This window comes from Schistocerca gregaria, chromosome 4, assembly GCF_023897955.1.
Source record: "Schistocerca gregaria isolate iqSchGreg1 chromosome 4, iqSchGreg1.2, whole genome shotgun sequence".
Lineage (NCBI taxonomy): Eukaryota > Metazoa > Arthropoda > Insecta > Orthoptera > Acrididae > Schistocerca > Schistocerca gregaria.
In genome coordinates, this window is record NC_064923.1 from 132,120,612 (window position 1) to 132,144,030 (window position 23,419).

The window sequence follows — 23,419 nt, forward strand, 5'->3', positions numbered from 1 at the left end:
CAAAACAGAATTAAATGACATTCACATGAACTCTGCATCATTGAAAACCATTTACCTTTGGAGTAATGAATTTAAATGTGGTCAGATAAGTACCAAAGATGACGTATGCTTTAGGAATCCAATTGAGTTTACCGTAAAGGAAACCATCGACAGAATCCATGATATGCTAATGCAAGACCACCGAATAAAAATTTGAGAGACTGCAAGCAGGTCATCTGAGTGCATGCATAATATCCTGCATGGAAAATTGGCTATGAAGGAGATGTGTGTGAGATGGTTGCTGCAATTGCTTACAGTCAACCAGAATTGCATCTAACACAATATTACAAACAATGTCTGATGTTTAATCGCAATCCAGAAGACTTGTTGCCCTGTTTTGTGACTATTGAGGAAACCTGGATCCATCATTACATGCCAGAGTGGAAATGGCATTCACAACAATGAACAGAGGTGTGTCAAAGGTGCACCGAAAAAGGCAAAGACCATTTTGTCAGCTGGTAAAGTGATGGCCACTATTTTTGGGGCTTCTGAGGAATAAACCTCATAGATTACATGGGAAAAGGCAGAACCATAACTGGACCCTCTTATGCTTCATTGTTGGATTGTTTGAAATATGCATTGGCTGAAAAAAGACCAAATGAAAAATGTGCTGTTTTGTGAGGATAATGCACCATCCCACATATCAGCAATAAGAACGGTGAAAGTGCCTGAATTGGGCTTTGGATTGGTTATTCATCCACCCAGTTCACCAGACTTACCCCTAAGTGACTGCTTCCTGTTCTCTAACTTGAAACATTGGCTTGCTGGGAAGAAAGTTTCATCAAATGAAGAAGTGATGTTTGCAATGTATGAGCATTTTGCTGAGTTTAAGAGAACATATTTTTCTGATGGGATGAAGAAGCTGGAGGGGAGCTGGACCTAGTGTATATCCCTCAAAGGACATTATGTTGAGTAGTATGAAGAGTCATTTATGAAGCAAAGATTTTTTCTTGCTTTTTACACAAGACTTATCAAACCATCTTTGTAAAGTACCCTTTCAGTTTGTTTTCAATATTGGGGAATTTCAAATTTCCTGCTTGATGTCTTTGGGTAACCTGCTATAAACTTCTTAGCTAGAATATAAAAAGCCATTCAGAGCCCTAGATAGGGATATGTAATCTATATGGAAATGAATTTTACTTCTAATAGTGTGGTTGTAAATTGTGAAGTTCATCCTAAATTCACTATTTTATTACTAGGAAATACCATTACAGAATTTATGTATTGCCACATATGTGCAAGAATTCTCAGATTTCTGAAGAGACTCGTACAAGATGTTCAACTTTACACAGTATTCTTACTCCATGCTTCTGTAGAAAAATACTTTTTTTTTTACTTTAGCTGCTTGGTCCCAAAGGATAATATCATAAGACAATATTGAATGAGAGACCGCAATTTCATTTGCAGGTCAACAGAATGTTTTACACTTCTAAGTTCAAAGCAAGCAGAACTCAGCATTTTGGTTAGTTTATTCATAGGCTGATTCCATCTCAGTTTATTACCTATCTGGATACACAAGAAGTTTAAACATGGAGCCTGATCTAGTCTGTGCCTACGATCTCTGTATTGCATACCATGAGTCTTTCAGATAAAAAGCTATTGCTTTGAACCAGCTGGAAGTCCATTCCACTATTCTCGTAACTGTGTCTGGTATGAATGTGTTTAACCATTTATCAGAATACCCGTATCATCAAAAATTGCATGCAGTTTCATTAATCTCTGGGCTATATCTGATATGGATGTATTTTGGCTGTTTATTGATATACTTACATATTATCAGCAAACATGACAGTTTTTAGAAGTCCCAGGAAAATTGTTTATATATGGTCCAGAATGTGAACAGGCCTAGCACCAAACTTTGCAGGACACCATATTTAATGATTCTCCCATCCAAATTCAGTCTTATTCCTTTCATATTATGTGTTACTGTGACCCTCTGTTGTCTTTTATTATTATTGTGAAAATATGACTCCATCCATGCAAAGTGAATGCTTTTAACATTGTAAACTTACTTTGCATAATATAATTTTATGATCTCCAGAAAGAGTGCAGGAAATGCCAACAGGTAATTTTTCATGATTAGCTTTATCGGAAGAGTGTTTGTGTGATGATATAGTGCTTTCTCTATGGAAAAGCTGTTACAGGAGGCAAACTAAGCTGCTGTTCAAAGGATGTGTGAATTTTGTTTACTATTATGTTGCAAGCCAGCTTCTCAAAAAGTTTTGAGAACATGGAATGGTGGTAAAAGGGTCTGTAATAAGAGGTCTGTTGCTTATCATTACTTTTATAAATCATCGTTATCATGGCATATGTCAGTCCTTCAGGTGATACATCCTGACTGACTGACTGACTTACTTATTACAAAGATTACTTGAGGGGCAAGTATTGTTTTCATTCATCTGTCTTGAATTGTTTGCCTCCAGACTTCATTTATTAAGCTTCCAAATTGTGCCAGTACAGGGAAATCATTGGCAAATAATTTCAATAATATTTTCTTAACAGTGACTGCAGGAACTGATGCAGATTAGAGTCTATTTACACTGGAAGACACTGTACACTCCACTGACATATGTTAAAATTCAACACCTGGAGGGATTACAAATATAATTAATTCTTTACAAAGTGGTAATTCATCAATTTATGATGGTCTTACTAATTAAATTTTCTACCTTACACTAAATTGAGACAATTAAATCTGGAACAATTGCAGTATATAGAGTTGAATCTAATTAAACCATCTGACATTTTAGCACTAGTTTCTTACAGTTAATTCAATTTTTTAATGTATGGCTGTAATCATTTCACTTTCTAGAATTTTGTTCTTCATGATGGGATCTTTAGAACATGATAAAAATGAATAACTCTCTGAAGTAATGAATTACTGTTCTAGGAATGTGTGTGTGTGTGCGCGCGCGTGTGCGTGAGAGAGAGAGAGATATTGTTGGACTGAGTTGTGATATTTACCCCGTATGCAGTCGCGCGGTTTTTCATAATGTTAATAGTCATGCAGGGTGTTGCTAACACCCCAAATAAAACTGGCTATAATGACATTGTTGTGCAGCATATCACTGATATGAATATGTTTACTTCACAAATGGCTATTTAGAATGTTATCTCCCAGTACATTATCGTTTTATTTAATATTACTTTAGTATTTGAAACATATGCAATAATTCCCATTTTCTTACAATATTTTGTTTAATTATTTATTTCTGTTATTCTCCATAGTGTATTACAGGTATAAGACATGTAATTTAACATTTGTTCAGTCAACTCATACAAACATTTTATGAAATCACTCACTATTACTGGCTGCACAGGGTGCGTTATCGTAACACTTTTAACACACATTTCTCATGTGCTTTACACACATAACTTTCAAATATCGAGCATAGTGCAATTTAACTTTTATATCTTTACTCCAGGGACAAACTATGCAGAGCATGGGCTTAAGTATTCCGTGTTCAGAAGGTGGTGCATTGTTGCTGTCTTCAATTCCCGCCATTTAGTGGCTTTCTGTGTAACTTGTTCAGGCAGGGAGTGAGCAGCTGCTCTCTTGCATACTATGGGATTTACTAATAACCTTCCAACATCACGTAAAAACATTCTTGGGGAAATCCCCTCATTGTTATTATTTGTGTATATGATGAAGGCGTTAATGTAATCAATGTCAATCATTCGGAAAAATAGGGTAAGTGGGCAGCGGCTAGTTTTTGTTGAGGTTGAATAAGCAGCGCACATTTCATCTACTGTGTCCACACCTGTTTTGGTCTTATTGTACATTATTATAATTTCTGGTTTCTCTTCCTCCGCAGTATCAGTGTCATTAGTGTCAATGGACCCGTCACGATGCAAAGATGAAAGGAGAATAACATTTTTGCCCTTCTTTGGCACATATGAAACTGTGGTGATAGCCATTCTGAATCCAAAAAGGGTGCTTCTAAGTTAAGTGTGAAGAAAGTCTGGAGGGTGGTTCCTCTTATTCTTTCTAAGAGTTCCTACTGCTGTAAGTACTCTTCAGCTAGTGGTATGGAAGAAAACCAGTTGTCTAGTGTCACATTGCATCCTGTACCTTCAATAGGCCATACAAGTCTATTTGCTATCTCCTTAGACGAGTTTGGCTGTGCAGAGGAACCCTCTGGCTGTTTACCAACATAGATTTCCATCCCCGAATTGTACCGTGTTCTTGCGTCACGTAAGGTGAAAATTTTCAAGCCATACTTCACAGATTTTCTTGGTATATACAGTCAGAAACTGCATTTTCCTTTAAATACAACCAGTTGTTCATCCACTGCTGTATATCCAGGCACAGTATAATTACTGACACAGTCTCACACGAATAATTCAAACACTTCTCTGAACGCAGCTAGGCGATCAAGTTTTCTACATTGTGGTCTATTTCGAATATCATCGAATGTCAAACAATGCAACAAGAAACGAAAGCACTGTAAACTCATTGTTGCATAAAATATTGCAATTCCAAAACCTTTTGTGTCCCATAAGTCTTCCAGATTTTGGTGTCGTGCCCTGTAATGCCCAGCCAATATGAACAGTCCCAGAAGAGATTTGATTTCTTCCTCATTTGTTGGTTTGGCACCACGGTCTCTTGTGAAATTTTTAATGCAATGTGTTGTATATACATATTTGTGCATGATGTAATCGTTCTAATTATTATGCCATTTATAAATATCGAAAAACAGTCCACAGCAGTTTTCGCAGATTTTGCGATAGGTTTCACACCAGGGAGATGAATAATGAGGTCAACACTTCTAACCCCCTGTGGGTTCGGGGGTAAGAATAGGCCCACGGTATTCCTGCCTGTCGTAAGAGGTGACTAAAAGGAGTCTCAAACGTTTTGGCCTTGTGAGATGGTCCCCTAACGGGTTTGACCTCCATCCTTCTAAATTTTCCGAAGAGCGAGCCGATTGGGGAAGGGCGCCTTACAAGGAGCGATGTGTTCATCATGCCAGGTTTGTCGTCATCGCTTAGCAGTCCCGCTCACCTACCATCTCTTGCGCGTGGATTTGTTCTTGGGTGCAGTTTATTGCAGTCTGCTATGCTGTGTCGCTTTATGCGCCAATGACGATATTGGACTACATCACCTGAAATCCAGCACGGTAGACAGTCCGTTGTGGTGGGGCCGCCATGTATCCTGTTGGTTGTAGCCCCCTGACTACACAGGGATCGCTCTGCTGATGCCAGCGCCGTTAACTCCCCACGTATGCACAGGAGTAGATGCCTATCTCCTTGGGGCATTGGGACTCCCGGCAATGGCCATCCTGCCAGGTGGTCGTTGCTGAGGCTGGGTGGCGCCCGTGGGGAGGGCCCTTGGTCGGAGTAGGTGGCATCAGGGCGGATGACCCGCAATGAAGCGTGGTACATCATCTCTTGCTGGCGGCCAGCCGCCAGCAGTCTCTAAGCGTTCCAGGGCTCAATACAACGCAACTCCATATGACCCCAAATCGTTCCCCTCCCTGGCTACACCATGGGGGGAACGAAAGACTAAGGATGCCAGCGAACCATACCCGCCCCGCTACCTGGTGTGTACGAGAGCTGATGGTGAATCCTTTACATCCATGAAGCCTCAGTTCTTCGTCGAGCACTTAGAGGACAAGTTCCGGGAGGTGGAGGGCTTGTCCAAAATGCGCTCGGGCTCTGTTTTGATCAAATCGGCGTCCTCCGCCCAGTCCCGCCGGTTACTCGATTGTAACAAGCTGGGGGATGTTACGGTTACAATCACACCCCATAAGAGTCTTAATATGGTCCAGGGCATAATATTCCATCGGGACCTTCTATTGCAGTCCGATGACGAGCTTCGCGCCAATTTACAGCGGCGAGGTGCACACTTCGTCCGGCGCGTACATCGTGGTCCAAGGGATAAGCAGGTTGCCACCGGTGCCTTCATCTTGGCCTTCGAGGGTGATACTTTACCTGAGAAGGTCAAGGTGATGGTCTATCGTTGTGACGTCAAGCCATATATCCCTCCCCCGATGCGGTGCTTTAAGTGCTGGAAGTTCGGGCATATGTCTTCCCGCTGTACTTCCAACCTCACATGTCGAGATTGTGGACGCCCATCACATCCCAATACTCCATGTGCTCCGCCTCCCATCTGTGTAAACTGCGGAGAGCACCACTCGCTTTGCTCGCCGGACTGCAGGATCTTCCAGAAAGAGCGCAAAATCATGGAGTATAAGACCCTGGACCGCCTGACATACACTGAGGCCAGGCAGAAGTTCGAACGCCTCCATCCTGTTCGAATGACTGCCTCTTACGCCGCGGCTACTACTGTTACGGCCCCATTAGCTCTCCCTCAGACTGCCACCTCTCAGAGCCGGAATGCTACACCTGCCCCCTTGATCGTGGGGGGCACTTCACTCCCTGCTGCTCCTGCACTACCTGCCTCAGGAGCAGCAACCCCCCAACCATCGGGGACATCAGTCCCCACTTCTAAGCTGGGGACGCCTCAAACTTCCCCGGCTCGAATAGCACGGAAGGGGTCCCTTGGGTCCCTTCCTTCCCAGGTTTCCGCCTCTGGGAAGGGTGACGTCAGCCAATGGAAGAAAAGCAGACCAGCGGCTGGTCGCAGGGCTTCCCGCTCCTCCTCCGTCCCGGAGACTGACTCGCTGGAGCCCTCCCAGCCAATGAAACCCAAGGACCAGAGAGACAAGACGAAGAAGAAGACCTCTAAGGCCAAGGACCACGCGGTGGCATCCACCCCACTGCTCCCTACAGGCTCTGCGTCCGAGGATAAGGTGGAGATCCGGGCGTTCGCTGAGGACCTGGATCTCGCCGGACCCTCAGACACCATGGAAGCAGATTGTACTGGTCCTCCATCGGTGATCTGCCTCCTCGGCCCCTTCACGCCTTTTTCGGACATGGACAAAGCGATACTCCAGTGGAACTGCAGCGCTTTTTTCCACCACCTTGCTGAGCTTCGCCAACTCATCAGCAGTCACCCTTTCCTCTGCATTACCCTACAGGAAACTTGGTTTCCGGCAATGCGGACCCCTGCCCTACGTGGGTATCGGGGTTATTACAAGAACCGGGCAGCTTATGAGAGGGTATCTGGTGGAGTCTGCGTCTACATCCTTAATTCTGTCTACAGCGAATGTGTACCTCTTCACACACCTTTAGAGGCTGTCGCTGTAAGGATGTGGACGCCTCAGCCTATTACTGTCTGCAGTTTGTATCTTCCGCCAGATGGTGATGTCTCGCGTCATGTGTTGGCTGCATTGATAGCACAACTGCCTCCTCCTTTTGTGTTACTGGGCGACTTTAACACCCATAACCCCCTGTGGGGTAGCGCCGAGATTACTGGCCGGGGTAGAGATGTCGAGACTCTTCTCTCGCAGCTTGACCTCTGCCTCTTAAACACGGGAGAGCCGACACATTTCAGCGTCATCCATGGCACATTTTCGGCCATCGACCTTTCTATCTGCAGCCCCGGACTTTCACCATCCATCCACTGGAGTGTCCATGACGACTTATGTGGTAGTGACCATTTCCCCATCTTTCTGTCACTACCACAGCGTCACTCTTCTGAACGCCCCTCCAGATGGGCTCTGAATAAGGCTGATTGGGGCTTGTTCTCCTCTCTCGCCACTATCGCACCTCCTTCCCCTGACACCATTGATGCGGTGGTCCAGTCGGTCACCACCGGCATCGTTTCTGCGGCGGCATCTGCGATTCCCTGTTCATCCCGGTCCCCTCGGCGGCGGACTGTGCCTTGGTGGACGCCCGAGATCGCAGAGGCGATTAGAGATCGCCGGCGGGCTCTTCAACGCCATAAGCGGCACCCGTCCTTGGAGAACCTCACCGTTTTTAAACAGCTCCGTGCCCGTGCTCGACGCCTTATTCGCCAAGGGAAGCAGGAGTGCTGGGAACGGTATGTTTCCACCATTGGCGTCCGTACCTCTGCATCGCAGGTTTGGGCTAATATTAGGCGACTCCATGGCTATCGGCCGCCTGTCTCTGTCCCTGGGCTTTCGCTGAATGGAGTGGTGTGTACTGACTCCGACGCGATTGCGGACCGGTTAGCAGCGCATTTTGCTCAGTGTTCCGCATCTACGAATTACCCACTGGCCTTCCGCTCCCGGAAAGAGCGGTTGGAAAGTTGGAGGCTTTCCTTTCACATGCGCCACGCGGAGTCGTACAATGCTCCTTTCAGCGACTGGGAATTCCAGAGTGCCCTATCTGCTTGCCCTGATACGGCTCCTGGGCCAGACCACATCCACAGCCAGATGCTGAAACACCTCTCTGTGAATTGCCAGCGACGCCTCCTAGATGTTTTCAACCGCATCTGGGTTGAGGGTGTGTTCCCGTCTCATTGGCGAGAAAGCATCGTCCTCCCCGTGTTGAAACCTGGCAAGAACCCGCTGGAGGTGGACAGCTACCACCCCATAAGCCTCACCAACATTCTTTGCAAGTTGCTAGAACGTATGGTGAGCCGGAGGTTGAGTTGGCTCCTCGAGTCTCGAGGCCTTCTGGCTCCGTCTCAGGGTGGGTTCCGTAAAGGCCGCTCTGCCGTTGATAATCTGGTCTCCCTAGAGTCTGCCGTCCGTACAGCCTTTGCACGCCGCCAACATCTGGTTGCCGTCTTCTTCGACATGCGGAAGGCGTACGATACGACTTGGCGATATCACATCCTGGCCACACTTCATGGGTGGGGTCTTAGGGGCCCGCTCCCGATTTTTATTCAGAATTTTCTGTCGTCTCGTTCCTTCCGCGTGCAAGTTGCTGCGTCCCATAGTTCCTCCCGGGTCCAGGAGAACGGGATCCCACAGGGGTCTGTCCTCAGTGTCTCCCTGTTTTTAATTGCGATCAATGGGCTCGCTGAGGCGGTGGGATCGTCCGTCGCAGCTTCGTTGTATGCAGACGACTTTTGCCTCTACTACAGCTCCGCTGGCATTGCAGTTACTGAGCGCCAGCTGCAGGGCGCTATCCGCAAGGCGCAGTCGTGGGCTGTAGCGCACGGCTTCCAGTTTTCGGCCGCTAAGACCTGCGTTATGCATTTCTGCCGGCGTCGCACGGTTCACCCTGAGCCACGCCTTTACCTTGACGGTGAACCTCTTGCTGTGGTAGAGACGCATCGGTTCTTGGGACTGGTATTTGATGCCCGGTTGACTTGGCTGCCTCATATTAGGCAGCTTAAACAAACATGCTGGCGGCATTTAAACGCTCTCCGTTGTCTTAGCCAACCGGATGGGGTGCCGATCGGTCCACCCTTCTCCGGCTGTATCAAGCGCTGATCCAGTCCCGCCTTGATTATGGGTGTGTGGCTTATGGTTCGGTATCGCCATCAGCGTTGCAATTGCTGGATCCCATCCATCACTGCGGGATCCGACTCGCCACGGGAGCATTTCGGACAAGCCCTGTTGACAGCTTACTTGTGGAGGCTGGTGTTCCTCCATTGCGGATCCGGCGCGACCGACTTCTGGCCGCTTATGCTGCCCATGTTTGTAGCTTGCCAGGGCATCCCAACTACCGTCTCCTGTTCCCGCACTCGATCGTCCATCTTCCAGACAGGCGGCCCCGGTCAGGGTGTACGATCGCGGTTCGCATCCGGGCTCTACTGTGTGGGATTGAGTTTTTTCCTCTCCCGCCTGTTTTCCGGGCCAATCTCCGTCTGCCCCCTTTGTGTGTGCGCCGACCATGCATTCGGCTGGATTTGGCACAGGATCCGATAGACTCGGTCCCTCCTCCGGCCCTCCGCTGCCTCTTTGTTTCTCTCCTTGCCGAGTTTCCCGGATCTGCCGTGGCCTATACCGACGGTTCGATGGTCTCTGGTCGCACTGGTTACGCTCTTACTCTAGAGGATCATTGTGAGCAACGGTCGCTGGCACCCGGGAACAGTGTATACACTGCCGAGTTGGTTGCCATCTATCGCGCCCTAGAGTATATCCGCTCCCGCTCAGGCGAGTCCTTTGTCATCTGTAGTGACTCCCTGAGTGGTTTAAGAGCTCTTGACCAGTACTTTCCTCGTTCCCGTCTGGTGATGGCCATCCACGAGTCGCTCCATGCTCTTGCCCGTTGCGGCCGCTCCGTGGTCTTTGTTTGGACCCCAGGTTATGTCGGCATCCCGGGCAATGAGCGGGTTGACACGCTGGCTAAACAAGCAGTGAGTTCACCGGCTCTGGAACTCGGCCTTATGGAGTGTGATCTCCTGTCGCTTTTGCGCCAGAAAGTGCTTGGTGCCTGGGGTGACGAGTGGCGCACCCTGCCCACGCCCAACAAACTTCGGGCGGTGAAGGAGACGACCGGTGTGTGGCGCTCCTCCATGCGGGCCTCTCGGAAGGACTCTGTCGTCCTCTGCCGGCTGCGCGTTGGCCACACGTGGCTGACGCACGGCCATTTGTTGCGCCGGGAGGACCCACCGCTATGTCGCTGCGGGGCAGCTCTGACGGTGGTCCACATTTTGGTGGACTGCCCGCTTTTAACAGGACTCAGGCAGACGTTTGCACTGCCTGATACCCTCGCTGCCCTTTTATGTGATGACATTGCTATGGCGGACCTCGTGTTGAGTTTTATTTGGGCAGGGGGTTTTTATCGTATGATTTGAGTGTTTGTCCTTTTATTTCCTGTATTGACTTGGGCCTTTGGCCTGTGGTTTTCAACTGTGGGTTTTAATGTCATTTGGTGGTTGGCTTTTCCTTATTTTCATGGTCGGCCAACCACCTTCACACTCGGTGTGATTTTAGTTCCGTTTGTCTGGTCTTTGTCTGTCTTTCTTGTATTGTGTCGACCCTTGTCTCAGTTCTCCGTTTTTAACGACTGACAGTTTTTATTTCGTGTGATTTTATCGTGGAACAAGAGACCGATGACCTTAGCAGTCTGGTCCCTTCAATCCCACACCCAACCAACCAATCAACACTTCTAGTTCTTACGTTGTGACTATGACAACCTTTCATCCATTTTGTAACCTTATCCTTTCCAATAAAAAAATCATGCTTGCTTTCATTATCCGTTGCACTTACTTGTGGTTCCAGTTCTAGGTTGTCTTCATCCTCCGTTTCCGTGTCACTGTGATGAGAGAGAACGTCACAACTGTCTGTTTCCTCCTCTTCCTCATCTCCTCTTTCAAAAGTTTCATCTAAGACCTCTTCTTGTTCTATTTTGTAATGGTCCATAGCTGTTTTAACTGCGGAGAGCGACAAAATGCAAGCAGCTGCTACGGAACACAGCTGTGAGCTTTGACGCAGCACTGCAACATAAAGAGTTGCGCGGGTTGCTGTCAACACCCCAAGACACATTGTTGTGTGTTTTCCTGGAACTTGCGCTTCCATTGTAGATTCTGTTGTTACTCAAAGCTTTCATATTACATCCTAGAAAGGTACCAAAGAATGTGATGTTATACTCCTATCCATTATGTAATAATCCATCGATAAGGATTACTGAGGTGTTCTGAACACCCCGTACGACCGCTTAAGAGTTAAAGTGTGTTATACACAGAAGAGAAACTATGTGATTCATAGATTATTTAAGCTGTCCCATTCTAACATTTTCCATTCTCCAGGTATAAGTATAGTTTCCCTGTAGTCGTTCCATGCCATGCATTTGATTATAAAGGTGAGTTACAGCTGTGTATAGCTGACAAGAGTGCAGTAGAGCCACAATAACAACATTGTTTACTTTGACAACTTTCCGATTGGCTTTCAAATGGTTCAAATGGCTCTGAGCACTATGGGACTTCACATCTGTGGTCATCAGTCCCCTAGAACTTAGAACTACTTAAACCTAACTAACCTAAGGACATCACACAACAGCCAGTCATCATGGATTGGCTTTCACGCCAGAATCTTCAGACCATCTGTTATTGGTAGTGAACAAGTTGAGCCCATGGCTGGTGGTTGTAGTGGGTGTCTCAAGAGAAATAGTTGATATTTAGGGATTTTAAAGGAACTTCCATTTGAAGCAAAAAAAAGTCTAGCAACATGGGCTCTAAAATCCATACTTAAAGAGCTATGAGCACTTTCTCATCATTGCTACTGTGAAATACTGTACATTTCTTCCACTGAACAAGTGCTCGTAGTGCTTAAGATATGCGTTTTAGGATCCATGTTTACCCAACAATTTCTCCTTGTTTTGGTCCATACTACCTCCTCCCATAATATGGAAAGCGCAGAGCAGGCATTAGAAGAGATTTGTTTCACAGTATCAAAGAGTAAGTAGTGCTCCTAGCTCTTACGGTAGGCATGTTAGAGCCCATGTTGACTAGACATTCTTGTTTTGTATGATCGTTCCTGACATATTCCTGAATATTGACTGTTCCTCTTGGGACACCTTCTGTGTACCCTCTGTGCTAACATCTGAGGGAGGAGGGGAGGTTAGTCATTTTTCCCTCATTATTATTGCTGTATTTCCTCCAGTCAGTGTTACTATCTTGCCTCTCTTTGTTTGATATGATCCAATATTGTGGCACAGCATACATTAGCTTACCAACCTTTATGTATATAGGTGTAACTGTTCAATTCCGTGTTTCTCAAGTGATGTTCTGGTAAGCATAACACATCTGCAAATGTTGCCTCTGTTTGTTTGTTTTTAATTATTTTTTTTTTTTAATAATGTGAATTCATACATTGGATATATGATCTTTCTTATGTTTTGAAACAGGGAAAATCTAGTGTGAAATAACAAAGATATGAATTAAACAGATTGTTGCTTACTACATAAAGTTTGTGCTGAATGTCAAACATGCATATTTAAAAGAAAACTGTTGGACATCATTAAGATATTGTTTATAAGAAGACTGTGGAATATTAAGATATTTGTTGAAGTCCTTCATCAAATGTACAAACACACACATTTATACATCCTAAACCTATACGCATATGGTTAATGGCATTTCTGGGTGCTGAGGCCCTAATGGAGTGATTAGCAATAGCAGGGTAGGGGTGGAGGCTGCTAGGTCCAGCATCGTAAGGTTGTGCTGGTGGGGGGGGGGGGGGGGGGAGTGGAGTAGAGAGGGGGACAGATTCACACAGGTCTACTTTGGGGTGGATGGCGGGGTGGGGGGGGGGGGGGGGGGGAAGATGTGTATGAGGCTGAGTGGGAGCAGGAAATAGAGGGCAGGATAGAGGCAGGTGGAGAATAGGAGGGACTAACAAAGTTGAGGCTGGGAAGGGGGAGGGGGGGGGGAGACATAACCAGAACAGTGGGTATATTCCAGGGATGGTTCCCACCTGCACAGTTGAAAAGGCCTCATTGTCCGAAACAACACTGGCTATGTTTAATTATTGAATTTTGTGTGTGTGTGTGTGTGTGTGTGTGTGTGTGTGTGTGTGTGTGTGTGTGTGTGTGTGTGTGTGTGCGCGCGCGCGCGTGTGAGAGAGAGAGAGAGAGAGAGAGAGAGAGAGGGGGGGGGGGGGGGAGGTTTATGTGCATGTACTTTTCTACATCCGATGAAAGACTTTCATATGTTTGGATAGAATAAGCCATATGAGTGGTTTTTTCTCATATCCATAATCCCCTCAGAATATTGCTAGAAGGTGTTCCAGCTGTAAAACTATTTACATTGAAGCTCTGTGTTTGAGTAGTAAAATTCAGAGACAGCATAAATCCATTTTTTGCTTTAGACATAGTTGTTTTAAACTTCTACTAAAGTGTCTGTTTGGGTAATGTTGGTGTATACTGTAAAGCTAAAACACTAACGCAGTATCTCAAATGTTGGCAGTTAATTGGCATAAAATCTCCTGCAACCCAATCAAAGTTAGAGCTCGATAAAATGTTTTTCTTCCTTGGCAGATTACTGAAAATTTATAGCAATAATTTATGTTTTTTTTTTTTATTTTACAGAAACATTTTTCAGCATGGTTGTGCCCGCAGTGTAGTGGACCTCTAATATCGAACAATGAATTGGAGAATGAGAACAAAATGCATACATTAAAGTGTTGTTGCTGTAGATTTAAAGAGAGAGCTGACAAAACTGAACATTATGTAGATCAAGCCAGTGATTGTTACGAGAAAGGTATACTTTTTCTTTCTACTTAGAATAAGCTTAATGTATTGTGGTATTGCAGCTGAGGAAAAAGGCATAGGGATATATCTTAAAAAAGTCAATTCCCATATATTTTCTGAATTGTCATGACTCAACATTACTGTACACAATTTCAACCATCAACAAAATTATTTCCTCCAAAATAAAATTTAAAATATGAAAGAAATAATCCCACATTTGCATCTTTTAAGCAGAAGAAATAGTGAACCTTATGTTCTGATCTGTGATACTGTTTTCCAAACAGGAGTTGATGCAGCTGACAATGGTGATATAGAACAAGCTCTGCTAATGCTTAAGCAGTGTTTGTCCCTGAGGGAGAAATATCTGTACAGTAAAAATGCTGATATTTCTAAATGCTTGAACCAGCTGGCAAGGTGCTGTGCAGTGAAAGGTTAGTAAATGTGACGAGGAAAATTTTGGCAGAATGTAAATAATTTAGGTAACAACTGACCGATTAGTAGTGGTGTTCAATCATCGACAAACACATAAACAAGGTTGAAAACCTCACTATGTTTTGGATGTATTGTTTTTTTTTTTTTTTAGGTAGAGTACACACACACACACACACACACACACACACACACACACACACACACACACACACAGCTACATTGTGCCAGCTGAATGCACAGGTGAATGAGGGGAGAAAGGAGGCAGAGTGTGGGACAGTTGGTTGAGGAAGGGTTGTTGATGGTCAGAGAGAGGCAGCTGGTGTACAGGGTAGAAATGTGGGAGGGTGAGGCAGTAGGTGTACAGGATACAAATGTAGCACACTCACTGGCATCAGCGAATTTGTGCAGTGCATTATGATTATGAAGTTGTTGTTGTGGTCTTCGGTCCTGAGACTGGTTTGATGCAGTTCTCCATGCTACTCTATCCTGTGCAAGCTTCATCATCTCTCAGTACCTAGTGCAGCCTACATCCTTCTGAATCTGCTTAGTGTACTCATCTCTTGGTCTCCCTCTACGATTTTTACCCTCCACACTGCCCTCCAGTATTAAATTGGTGATCCCTTGATGCCTCAGAACATGTCCTATCAACCGATCCCTTCTTCTAGTCAAGTTGTGCCACAAACTCCTCTTCTCCCCAATTCTATTCAATACCTCCTCATTAGTTATGTGATCTACCCATCTAATCTTCAGCATTCTTCTGTAGCACCACATTTCGAAAGCTTCTATTCTTTTCTTGTCTAAACTATTTATTGTCCACGTTTCACTTCCATACATGGCTACACTCCATACCAATACTTTCAGAAACGACTTCCTAACACTTAAAACAATACTCAGTGTTAACAAATTTCTCTTCTTCGGCAACGCTTTCCTTGCCATTGAGAGTCTACATTTTATATCCTCTCTACTTCGACCATCATCAGTTATTTTGCTCCCCAAATAGCAAAACTCCTTTACTACTTTAAGTTTCTCTTTTCCTAATCTAATTTCCTCAGCCTCACCCGACTTAATTGGACTACATTCCATTATCCTTGTTTTGCTTTTGTTGATGTTCATCTTATACCCTCCTTTCAAGACACTGTCCATTCCGTTCAACTGCTCTTCCAAGTCCTTTGCGTGTTTCTGACAGAATTATAATGTCATCATCAAACCTCAAAGTTTTTATTTCTTCTCCATGGATGATTATAATCATGATTATGATGATGATGTGGAATAGCAGAATAGGGGTGACAGAACAGAGGAAGAGGGTGTGGGTGCAAGATGAGTGAACTTAGTGTCTTGGGGCAGAGTTGAGATGGATTTGGAGCAGTGTGTTAGCAGAAAGGGTACCAGTAGGTTACCCTCCATGCAATGTACATTATAATGTTTTAAATACTGTTTAGAAAAGCAGGTAGATGACACTATTGGAAATCTTTCAAATTGATAAATGTGTTACATAGAATGCTAGTGCAGCTTTAAATGACCAAATTGAATTTATTTCCCAGCATTCTGGTCTGAGATGCTGGAGTTGGCAGTCGTGTGTGCCTGTGGTGTTCTTGCTAGTGTATTGTCTGTGTCTGAATGTTGTGTGTGTCTCTCTCTCTTTAATGATGAAAGCTGTGACCAGAAGCTACACGTGAGTGCCTTTTAATCATGACTGTCTGCAAGTTAATATGTCTTCTTTACAGTAAGTAGCAATCCATCTTTTCCTACGTTGTTGATATTCACTACAGCAATATTTCTAAAGCATATTACACTCCTGGAAATTGAAATAAGAACACTGTGAATTCATTGTCCCAGGAAGGGGAAACTTTATTTACACACTCCTGGGGTCAGATACATCACATGATCACACTGACAGAACCACAGGCACATAGACACAGGCAACAGAGCATGCACAATGTTGGCACTAGTACAGTGTATATCCACCTTTCGCAGCAATGCAGGCTGCTATTCTCCCATGGAGACGATCGTAGAGATGCTGGATGTAGTCCTGTGGAACGGCTTGCCATGCCATTTCCACCTGGCGCCTCAGTTGGACCAGCGTTCGTGCTGGACGTGCAGACCGCGTGAGACGATGCTTCATCCAGTCCCAAACATGCTCAATGGGGGACAGATCCGGAGATCTTGCTGGCCAGGGTAGTTGACTTACACCTTCTAGAGCACGTTGGGTGGCACGGGATACATGCGGACGTGCATTGTCCTGTTGGAACAGAAAGTTCCCTTGCCGGTCTAGGAATGGTAGAACGATTGGTTCGATGACGGTTTGGATGTACCGTGCACTATTCAGTGTCCCCTCGTCGATCACCAGAGGTGTACGGCCAGTGTAGGAGATCGCTCCCCACACCATGATGCCGGGTGTTGGCCCTATGTGCCTCGGTCGTATGCAGTCCTGATTGTGGCGCTCACCAGCATGACGCCAAACACCCATACGACCATCATTGGCACCAAGGCAGAAGCGACTCTCATCGCTGAAGACGACACGTCTCCATTCGCCCTCCATTCACGCCTGTCGTGACACCACTGAAGGCGGGCTGCACGATGTTGGGGCGTGAGCGGAAGACGGCCTAACGGTGTGCGGGACCGTAGCCCAGCTTCATGGAGACGGTTGCGAATGGTCCTTGCCGATACCCCAGCAGCAACAGTGTCCCTAATTTGCTGGGAAGTGGCGGTGCAGTCCCCTACGGCACTGCATAGGATCCTACGGTCTTGGCGTGCATCCGTGTGTCGCTGCAGTCCGCTCCCAGGTCGACGGGCACGTGCACCTTCCGCCGATCACTGGCAACAACATCGATGTACTGTGGAGACCTCACGCCCCACGTGTTGAGCAATTCGGCGGTACATCCACCCGGCCTCCCGCATGTCCACTATACGCCCTCGCTCAAAGTCCGTCAACTGCACATACGGTTCACATCCACGCTGTCGCGGCATGCTACCAGTGTGAAAGACTGCAATGGAGCTCCGTATGCCACGGCAAACTGGCTGACACTGACGGCGGCGGTGCACAAATGCTGCGCAGCTAGCGCCATTCGACGGCCAACACCGCGGGTCCTGGTGTGTCTGCTGTGCCGTGCGTGTGATCATTGCTTGTACAGCCCTCTCGCAGTGTCCGGAGCAAGTATGGTGGGTCTGACACACCGGTGTCAATGTGTTCTTTTTTCCATTTCCAGGAGTGTATGTACTGCTGAAATATTGTACTTCGATATATTTTGAAGCTCAGTAAAACAAAGAAAGTTTAATTTCATGCCATTGTTGGGTATAAAGCAAAGCATTAAATGTGATGAACAATGATGTCAAGATGACAATGACATCTTACACATTATGTCTAAATGCTTTTTGTTGGGTCTAAACTCTAAAATGAATGATACAGTGTCGTGAGAGAGTGCCAGTTGCCATGCAGTCAAACTGTCACAGAAGGTCACTACAAATAACAGTAAACAATCTGGAATCTCAGAATTGAAATTAAATTTGAAAACTCCTGGGGAACATCACACACTGACTGCTGTGACAGTCCACACCAATTAGTGGGCTAATAAAGGGTGGACCAATTTTTGGCAAGGGAAAATATGTAAATGAAGGTTTAAAACTGCAGTTTTCTAGGCAATTTGTTTTTGTTGAACTGTTCATAGAAACGTCAATATAATTATAAACTCTGTGAGACTGTAAGAAGAGATTGCTTTGAAGTGATTCTTGTGGAAGACTGTATTGTATTATAACTTATACCTTTATTTTAGGAGATTTTGAACAAAGTGTTCAGCTACTCAAGAGGAGCATAACAATGGTTGAAGAACAGTTTGGTGAAACAAGTATTGAACTTGCAAATGAACTGCAGAAACTGTCCGATGTGATGCTGTGTTGTTTGAAAGGAAGTAGTCTACAGCGATCAGAGTTTTTGTAAGTAAATGCTTTACATAAATTGATTTTCTTCCATTTATTCCTAAAATATCCTTGCATTTTTACTTAAATTATTATTGTGAAACTACATTGTTTTCATTAATTTCAGTGAAAAGAAATCCTTTATAGAATTTACTTGCCTGCTGCAGTGCAACTGAAAAGGCAAGAAGAAACTATGTCCTTAATCCTTGTGTTTAGAGAGGCAGTACAGGAACATAAAGCAGCATAAGATAATGATTTTTGTGGATTTTACATTTGCCTTTCACATTTAGTGTTTCCTCAGTGGAAGTCAGTTCAAAGACGTAAAAACAAATACGTAAAGAAAAAATCAGATGGAGGGAAATGTAACTTAAGACTGTATTTCAATTTGTGTGCTTTACTTCCTTTGTGCAGATTACATTATACCCATCCAGTATCTACTGATATTAATAGATTCATTACTTGGTTTCAAATTCTCGTTTACGCAAAGTATCTTCCTTTTCTGTAACTCCAGTGTGAAGTCAGTTCAGACTTTTAAGTATACGAAAAGAACAGTGGTTTTGTGCTGATTCTTCCTTTAATGGGACGGTAGGACTTTTGTTCTGGACTCCCTAATTGTGAAGTATTTTCATCTTCTTGATTTCTTCCAAAGCTAATTAGGAAGGTAGGCAGGATGAGGCATATAAGAAAAGATGCCTTAATGAGTAGTTTCATATGTTTCATAATAAATTTGTGTCAATATTTTAAAAATAGCTTCCCTAAAAACTCGGTGAAATTTAAACTAAAAAGTAAAAGTAAATGGTCATTTCTCTGGTGTTTTCCGTTGGTCACGAGGCTGCAAATGCGTGCAGTACAGAACACCAGTAGGGAGTGCCCACTGCAGTGGTTTGTGTGTATTTGCAGCCTCAGAACTGATTGAAAATGGCAAAGAACCAACAGTTGTCCATTGTAGTGAACACGATGTGCGACATGGTTAACTTGAAGAAGGAAGTGGACACATGGAAAATGTCATTCCACAAAAATTTAAGCAATTAGAAGCTGCACTCACATACTTTTTCTGAAATAAATAAAAATATAAAATTTTCAAAAACAATATCTTATGTGGTGTTGATAGAATATCAAACAGAGTTCTGAAGAATTATTCTAATATAACATCACTGAAACAGGGAATTTTTCCATACAGAGTAAAACATCCTATTAGCAAACCTCATTTTGAAAATGTGGCAGGAAAGATTTAAATAATTATCTTCCATTTTCCTTACTGACATATATTCCAAACTATCCAAGAAAATAATATACTGTAAACTTGTGACATTGAGGCAGAAATATTTTACTTGGTGACACAGTTTGTCCTCCCCTAATGAATCATGGACCTTGCCGTTGGTGGGGAGGCTTGTGTGCCTCAACTATACAGATGGCCGTACCGTAGGTGCAACCACAACGGAGGGGTATCTGTTGAGAGGCCAGACAAATGCGTGGTTCCTGAAGAGGGGCAGCAGCCTTTTCAGTAGTTGCAGGGGCAACAGTCTGGATGATTGACTGATCTGACCTTGCAACACTAACCAAAATGGCCTAGCTGTGCTGGTACTGCGAACGGCTGAAAGCAAGGGGGAACTACAGCCGTGATTTTTCCCGGGGGCATGCAGCTTTACTGTATGGTTAAAATATTCCGGAGGTAAAATAGTCTCCTATTCAGATCTCCGGGCAGAGACTACTCAAGAGGACGTCGTTATCAGGAGAAAGAAAACTGGCATTCTACGGTTGGAGTGTGGAATGTCAGATCCCTTAATCAGGCAGGTAGGTTAGAAAATTTAAAAAGGGAAATGGATAGGTTAAAGTTAGATATAGTGGGAATTAGTGAAGTTCGATGACAGGAGGAACAAGACTTCTGGTCAGGTGAATACAGGGTTACAAATACAAAATCAAATAGGGGTAATGCAGGAGTAGGTTTAATAATGAATAAAAAAATAGGAGTGCGGGTAAGCTACTACAAATAGCATAGTGAACGTATTATAGTGGCCAACATAGACACGAAGCCCTTGCCTACGACAGTAGTACAAGTTTATATGCCAACTAGCTCTACAGATGACGAAGAAATTGAAGAAATGTATGATGAGATAAAAGAAATTATTCAGGTAGTGAAGGGAGACGAAAATTTAATAGTCATGGGTGACTGTAATTCGACAGTAGGAAAAGGGAGAGAAGGAAACATAGTAGGTGCATATGGATTGGGGCTAAGAAATGAAAGAGGAAGCCGTCTGGTAGAATTTTGCACAGAGCATAAATTATAGCTAACACTTGGTTCAAGAATCATAAAAGAAGGCTGTATACATGGAAGAATCCTGGAGATACTAAAAGGCATCAGATAGATTATTTAATGGCAAGACAGAGATTTAGGAACCAAGTTTTAAATTGTAGGACTTTTCCAGGGGCAGATTTGGACTCTGACCACAATCTATTGGTTATGAACTGTTGATTAAAACTGAAGAAATTGCAAAAAGGTGGGAATTTAAGGAGATGGGACCTGGATAAACTGACTAAACCAGAGGTTGTACAGAGTTTCAGGGACAGCATAAGGGAACAACTGACACGAATGGGGGAAAGAAATACAGTAGAAGAAGAATGGGTAGCTTTGAGGGATGAAATAGTGAAGGCAGCAGAGGATAAAGTATGTAAAAAGACGAGGGCTAGTAGAAATCCTTGGGTAACAAGAGAAATATTGAACTTAATTGATGAAAGGAGAAAATATAAAAATGCAGTAAATGAAGCAGGGAAAAAGGAATACAAACGTCTCAAAAATGAGATCGACAGGAAGTGCAAAATGGCTAAGCAGGCATGGCTTGAGGACAAATGTAAGGATGTAGAGGCTTACCTCACTACGGGTAAGGTAGATACAGCCTACAGGAAAATTAAAGAGATCTTTGGAGTAAAGAGAGCCACTTGTATGAATATCAAGAGCTCAGATGGAAACCCAGTTCTAAGGAAAGACGGGAAAGCAGAAAGGTGGTAGGAGTATATAGAGGGTCTACACAAGGGCAATGTACTTGAGGACAATATTATGGAAATGGAAGAGGATGTAGATGAAATGGGAGATATGATATTGCGTGAAGAGTTTGAAAGAGCACTGAAAGACCTGAGTCGAAACAAGGCCCCAGGAGTAGACAACATTCTATTAGAACTACTGACGGCCTTGGGAGAGCCAGTCCTGACAAAACTCTACCATCTGGTAAGCAAGATACATGACAGGCGAAATACCCTCAGACTTCAAGAAGAATACAATAATTCCAATCCCAAAGAAAGCAGGTGTTGAGAGATGTGAAAAATACCGAACTATCAGTTTAATAAGTCACAGCTGCAAAATACTAACGCGAATTCTTTACAGACGAATGGAAAAACTGGTAGAAGCCGACCTCGGGGAAGATCAGTTTGGATTCCGTAGAAATGTTGGAACACGTGAGGCAACACTGACCTTGTGACTTATCTTAGAAGAAAGATTAAGGAAAGGCAAACCTACGTTTCTAGCATTTGTAGACTTAGAGAAAGCTTTTGACAATGTTGACTGGAATACTCTCTTTCAAATTCTGAAGGTGGCAGGGGTAAAATACAGGGAGCGAAAGGTTATTTACAATTTGTACAGAAACCAGATGGCAGTTATAAGAGTCGAGGGGCATGAAAGGGAAACAGGGGTTGGGAAGGGAGTGAGACAGGGTTGTAGCCTCCCCTCGATGTTATTCAATCTGTATATTGAGCAATCAGTAAAGCAAACAAATTTGGAGTAGCTATTAAAATCCAGGGAGAAGAAATAAAAACTTTTAGGTTCGCCGATGACATTGTAATTCTGTCAGAGACAGCAAAGGACTTGGAAGAGCAGTTGAACGGAATGGACAATGTCTTGAAAGGAGGATATAAGATGAACATCAACAAAAGCAAAACAAGGATAATGGACTGTAGTCGAATTAAGTCGGGTGATGCTGAGGGAATTAGATTAGGAAATGAGAAACTTAAAGTAGTAAAGGAGTTTTGCTATTTGGGGAGCAAAATAATTGGTGATGGTTGAAGTAGAGAGGATATAAAATGTAGACTGGCAATGCCAAGGGAAGCGTTTCTGAAGAAGAGAAATTTGTTAACATTGAGTATAGATTTAAGTATCAGGAAGTTGTTTCTGAAAGTTTTTGTATGGAGTGTAGCCATGTATGGAAGTGAAACATTGACAATAAATAGTTTGGACAAGAAGAGAATAGAAGCTTTCGAAATGTGGTGCTACAGAAGAATGTTGAAGATTAGGTGGGTAGATCACGTAACTAATGAGGAGGTATTGAATAGGATTGGGGAGAAGAGAAGTTTGTGGCACAACTTGACTAGAAGAAGGGAGTCCTGAGGCATCAAGGGATCACAAATTCAGCATTGGAGTGCAGAATGGAGGGTAAAAATCGTAGAGGGAGACCAAGAGACGAATACACTAAGCAGATTCAGAAGGATGTAGGTTGCAGCAGGTACTGGGAGATGAAGGCGCTTGCACAGGATAGATTCGCATGGAGAGGTGCATCAAACCAGTCTCAGCACTGAAGACCACAACAACAACTACAACAACAGCAGCAACACAGTTTGTGTCCAGAATAGTTGCCCAGAGCATTTTTATTTTTTGCATTTTGCACATGTAACCATTTATGAAGATTCTGCACTGTCGAACCAATCACTTTACTGATAAGTCAACCTTACCTTAGCTACTCTGAACTACCGGTCTATGTCAGAAATTTGTGCTTGTACACTCACTCTCAACCTTATACACTCCTCTATTCACCACATAAACACGTTGCCTTTCCCATTTGTTAGAGAGGGATGCTGTACACACAATTGCTTCTTGTGGACTTATTGTGCACATCACTTGCAGTCATATTGGATAGATAATGGGCCTATAAAGTTAGCAAATTACTGCTGATGTCCTCACTAGACTTCATGACATTAAAAGTATTTGCATTTTCCTCTGTAATTTTAAAATATGCCTCATCTGATACAGACCAATGACCTCAGCAATTTGGTCCCTTAGGGATTCACACAAACTCATCTGATATAAAGCTGAACAAAT

The 23,419-nt window shown here is 44.1% G+C and overlaps 1 protein-coding gene across 1 annotated transcript in view; it reads left to right on the forward strand.

The window, feature by feature from the left end:
- LOC126267233 (SET and MYND domain-containing protein 4-like) overlaps window positions 1–23,419 on the forward strand; it is a 134,172-nt gene that overhangs the window by 105,559 nt on the left and 5,194 nt on the right. Inside the window, exons 10-12 of the mRNA XM_049972215.1 lie at window positions 13,831–14,002; window positions 14,277–14,423; window positions 18,195–18,354. Coding sequence (XP_049828172.1) covers window positions 13,831–14,002; window positions 14,277–14,423; window positions 18,195–18,354 — 479 coding nt within the window. The remainder of the gene's footprint in view (window positions 1–13,830; window positions 14,003–14,276; window positions 14,424–18,194; window positions 18,355–23,419) is intronic.